The 5,172-nt window shown below is 40.5% G+C and overlaps 1 protein-coding gene across 1 annotated transcript in view; it reads left to right on the top strand.

The window, feature by feature from the left end:
- The first annotated feature begins 1,927 nt into the window (after positions 1 to 1,927).
- Positions 1,928 to 5,172, top strand: part of UBA3 (ubiquitin-like modifier activating enzyme 3) — a 22,604-nt gene continuing 19,359 nt past the window's right edge. Inside the window, exons 1-2 of the mRNA XM_012655771.1 lie at positions 1,928 to 1,963; positions 3,802 to 3,922. Coding sequence (XP_012511225.1) covers positions 3,803 to 3,922 — 120 coding nt within the window. The 5' untranslated portion in view covers positions 1,928 to 1,963; position 3,802. The remainder of the gene's footprint in view (positions 1,964 to 3,801; positions 3,923 to 5,172) is intronic.

Genomic DNA, 5,172 nt, shown 5'->3' with positions numbered 1-5,172 from the left:
CTTCGTGGGCTAGCTGTATCCTATCCCCTGGTCTCAGTTCCCTCCACTGTGAAATGGGAGGGACTGGACTAGGTGATCCCTAAGGTGCCTGCTGGTTTTCACCATCTGAGGAGGCTATGACGTTCACTGCCACTAATTAAAGGCTATCCTCAAAGCAGCATTGTTGGGGGCCTAGTCCACAGAAGCTCATTTTGATAAGCAAGGATTTAACTTGGGTGGTTTCTGCGCAGTTGTCTAGGCAAGAAAAAGAGATTTCTGAGTTGATGTTGAGACATGTGACCCAGAAAGGCACTGATGTCTCTTGCCATGGAATGTGAACTCTGTTCCCCCACTCACTGCCTGGTACTGACTTTCAGCTCAATGAACGGTATTGAATTGATCCTAATTGGGGGATCATAAAAGCCAAGACTTTCTTAAGGTTCAATGGAGAAGAGAACAAAGAGGAGATTAAATATAACAATTTAGTAACAGTGGCTACATTTACTGAGTACTTTTCATTTACTGGGGCTTTACGGATTCCATTTCAGCGGTTCTCAAACTTCACCTGCAGAGCATCACTCCAGGCTTCGCAGAAGGTTGAGGGTGAGCCTCAAAACGTGGATTTTGTAATAAATTCCCAAGTGATGCTGATCAGGGACTATATTTTGAGAAGTACTGTGGATTTTATTTAATTCTCAGTCTTACAAGGTGAATATCATTATCTCTACTTTACAAAAGAAGGAACAGAGGTCCTTCCGCCCAAGGTCTCATAGTGACTGGGGAGTAAGGATTTAAGTGCAGTTTCTTCTGAATCCTTCAAATCTCACTCTTGTCCCACTCCATGAAAGCTGATGTGTGTGTGTATATACATATATATATATATTTTTATTTCAGCATATTATGGGGGTACAGATGTTTAGGTTACGTATGTTGCCTTTTCCCCCACTCCTCAACATATATATTTTTGAACATGATTATTTTTCTCTATCCAGCCATCCAGACTCACATGTATATACGTATTTCTGACTCTGGAAGAAAATGGCAGAAAATTTTACCACGATTTATCTTTATGTGTTCTAAATTATTCTTCAATTTTTGTAATTTTTTTCTTTATACTTTTCTTGTATCTAAATATATACATTTAAATCAGAAGAAAAGGTTTTCAATTTAATTCCATTTCCACTGAATTTACCTGACAGAATGATGTGACATTAAAACATCAGTGTTGATTTTCACAAAGAAAATCATAATTTCTCCACTCAACCCCTATGAACTGATTTAGATAAATCTATTCTTAAAGTGCGTACCTACCAAGGCAAAGATTTTGGAACCGTTCTGAAAAGTAGAAAGTGAAAATTCTCCTGATGATTTATTTGCCCCAGAGAAAAGCTCTGGCATATTGGGGTGGTTCTTCCCGGAGGTTTTTCTTAGAATATACCAGCATTTCATGGAATTATTTATTAACATATAAATTGTATGAACACACAATGTATTAAGTCTACATTTTCACCCTGCGTAAAAACATAATACGCGGTATAAGATTTGTCTCATTAGGTGTAGCTAATCAAGATTCTAATTACAGGGGAGAAAAGGCTTTAAAAAGCCCAAAGGAGAAGCCGCGCAGTACGCCCCTCCCCTCCCTTCCCCGGACCGCTCCGCCCCTCCCCTCTCCACCGGCCCCGCCCCCCACGCTTGCCCCGCCCGCCGTGAGGCAACCTGGGAAGAGGCGGGGAACAATATGGCGGATGGCGAGGAGCCGTAAGTACCGGGGCCCTGCAGGCGCGCCGGGCTGGGCTGGGTTGTGAGAGAGCGCGGCGGTGGGCGGTTGCCGCCGCCACCCGGGATACCCCACCCCCCGCCCCGTCCCCTCGCCCCCCATCCCCTCGCGGCGCCCAGTGTGTAGCGTGATGCTGACCCTTCTTTTATTCTCTCTTTCTTTTAGGGAGAAGAAAAGAAGGAGAATAGAGGAGCTGCTGGCTGAGAAGTTAGTGCTGCCGGGAGGCCGGGGCCCTCTCCAGGGACCCCCGCCTCCCCCCACCCCAGGCCTAGGGGACCAGCCGCAGCGGGCCCGGGGGGCTGGGAGGGGGGCACCCGGAGCGCAGGCCGCGCGGCCCCATCCCCTGACCCCCGTCCCGCAGCCATGGGGGCCCGGCAGTTCGCTCCTGGTCTCTGCCCCGTGCAGGCTTCGTGGCCGGGCTGCACTGCTCCAGGTCTTTCAGGGGCCCGCCAGGGTGCCTGATGTAAAGGTCTTGCGGAAGGACCTTTGCGCCCCCCTCTTCCTCCATCCCAAATTGTCACAGCGGTGACCTTGTGAAAAGGGAATACACCTTAAACACACACGAAACGGACATATGGCCTTTTTGGGGGGGGCGTTTCGTAAACACCGAGACAGTGGTACTAATTGCAAACTTTTAATGAGAGCTCTATATGTCAGGTATTGTACTAAGCACTTCAATCATTTCTGCAAAATAATCGGCTCTTAAAGGAGGATGTTGACTCCAGTTTACTTTCCCCATTTACTACACACCCTGTTTCTTATCAGATGCTTAGTTTTGTGCTGATGAGACAGATTTAAACAGTGTTTTATAACCTGGCCAACGCCACATAATTTCCTCTGCCCCCTCCCTGCGTGGGAGGATAAAAAAAAATACTCTTGCAGTGGGCGTGGTGAGTTCGTAATTTTTATGTCAATTCCCAGTAGCACTGCTTTGGCTTTTAGGTAGCTCCCTCAGAAAGTTGGATTTCAACAGCAAGAGGACGGGAAGACAAGTTTAGTTTCACTTTCCTTCCCGCCTTTTATTTCCCTTTCACTTTTGCATAAAATGACAGTTAAAGTTCGAATGCTTACTATATGCCAAGTACTGTAACTAAGTCCTCCGTGTGGATTATCTCTTTACTCTCATGACCTTAAGAAGTAGCTATGAACAACCTACAGATGAGATTTGTGGCTGTTAAGTAATCTACTCAAGGTCGCAATGCTATTAATTGTGGAACCAAACCCAACTCTGACTTCAGAACCTTTGGTCTTTGTTGCTAGACAATACTACTTGGTCCCTTTTGTAAAAATTGGATGTTACTAATATATTTGCACCAAGTGGAAAATACATGCATTTTGTGGAGGAGTCCTGCCTTATTCAGTTGTTTGTTCTAAAAGATTTCTAGGTAGTAATGCCTGTCTGGCATAATTGTAACCTAAAATTTTTTGTGTGTCTAGTGGCAACAAAAACCATCTCACAGTATTAAGAGATTCTTTTTTGAAAATTGTGACCTGTATTTCTTTCTGAGAAAAGTGTGTGAAAGTTCCTCTCACCAAAAATGATCTTTAAATCACACCTTTCAAACTTGGAAAGGACACATAAGTAAAGTAGTATTAAATTTGAAGTATCGCAATTCTTAGAGTGCGGCTTTTTTTTCCTCCCTGTATCTGTTATTTCCTGATGCAAGTGTGTTGAAGGAACACATGGGGGAAGTTTGCAGTAATCTTATGTAAATACTAATTGTAGAGAAGTCCATTTCTCACCCATATACCAGTGTCCCAAGGTTGATGTTGGATTTCTTTAGGAAGCCAGAAACATGTAGACTGATTTATTTCATCAAATGGATGAAATGAAAATAGAAACATGTTCAGTTCTTAACTTTTAATTAATCATATAACAGACAAGAAAAAATTTGAAAGCATAAGCATATAACCACATTGAGTATTTCCCTTTTTATTTGAGCAGGTCTGATGTGGTTACCTTTTCATTTGGGAAAACCATGATAGTTCTAGGTGTGGCTTTTTCATACTGATCTTTGCAGCTGAATTTACTGTGTTCTGTGCAGAATGGCTGTTGATGGTGGGTGTGGGGACACTGGAGACTGGGAAGGTCGCTGGAACCATGTAAAGAAGTTCCTCGAGCGATCTGGACCCTTCACACACCCTGATTTCGAACCCAGCACCGAAGTGAGAAACGTTTATTTTTAAATAACTGTGCGTTAATAGTTGTATATTTCAAAATAATAGAATGCTTCCTTTTTAATTTGCTCTTATAATGAAGATACTAATAAAATTGTTTTGTCAAACTATGTTATCTTGAAATACTAAATTGAATATTCACAATTGATTTTATTTGAATGACTAATATTTGAGTCATTTTCATATTTCTCATGAAATATAAATTGAAAATTTTCAAGAGAAAAATAACTTCATTTAAAATTCTAAGTTATACTTAAAATTCCAGCTTCAAATGATTTGAGACTCCCTTTTGGTAGCGCTGGTGTGAAAAATTAATTTTGATAAAGGATGTACTTGTTTAAATTTTGAATTTTAGTTGAAATGAGAATCTTTACTTAGCATTGAATATAATTAATTACAAGTCAAAAATTATGTGAGTGCCATATAATACAGGCACAGAATTTTGTACTGATAGTGTCTGACTTGAAGCAAATGTTTAATTATATATGACTTATTTTTTATTACAAGGTAGGAGGAAATATTCTTTATAGTAAATCTTTATGTCCTTTTGTGTCTATAAAGAGATACTATTTTGAAATAGAAATATTGTACTATTCCTAAAAATTAATGTGCAGACCTCTCGTGTTTGGCTCAGGGTCTCATCTGAATAACTTTTCCCCTTTGCTGTTGGACAAAATTGATAGTATTAATTTTGCCTTTCTTTGGACAAAACACCATATTTTCTTGTGCTTCTGAAGGTTTTTTGCCTGATAATTTAAGATTGTTACTTCTGTTAAATGATTATTTCAAATTGTATTTCTGCTGAAATGGTATTTTCTAAGAGTTTTATCTACTTTTCTTCCTGCCATCTCATGTTTTGTAAGTTTTGTTCATTGTATTCAAAAACAGCTGTTTTGTTCTTACCTTATTTTTTTTTTAGACCTTTAAACACCTTTTGCAGTGCTTGGTCCTCTGTTTTTAAGATTTTAAAATTTTCTTTAGGAAATCTGTTAAGTAACTGAATTTGATGCTTTATATCCCCTTTCAAAAATTTAAAAAACAAAATAACTGGGGATAATTTTTCTTGTTAAAAATAGTCTTTTAATTTCATACCATAAAAGTCAGTTTAAGGCCGGGTGCAGTGGTTCACGCCTGTAATCCTAGCTCTCTGGGAGGCCAAGGCGGGCAGATTGTTTGAGCTCAGGAGTTCGAAACCAGCTCTGAGCAAGAGCGAGACCCCGTCTCTACTAAAAATTAGA

The sequence above is a fragment of the Propithecus coquereli genome, unplaced genomic scaffold (assembly GCF_000956105.1).
Source record: "Propithecus coquereli isolate 6110/MARCELLA unplaced genomic scaffold, Pcoq_1.0 Scaffold486, whole genome shotgun sequence".
NCBI classification, from domain to species: Eukaryota; Metazoa; Chordata; class Mammalia; order Primates; family Indriidae; genus Propithecus; species Propithecus coquereli.
This window is presented reverse-complemented; position numbering and strand designations above follow the sequence as displayed.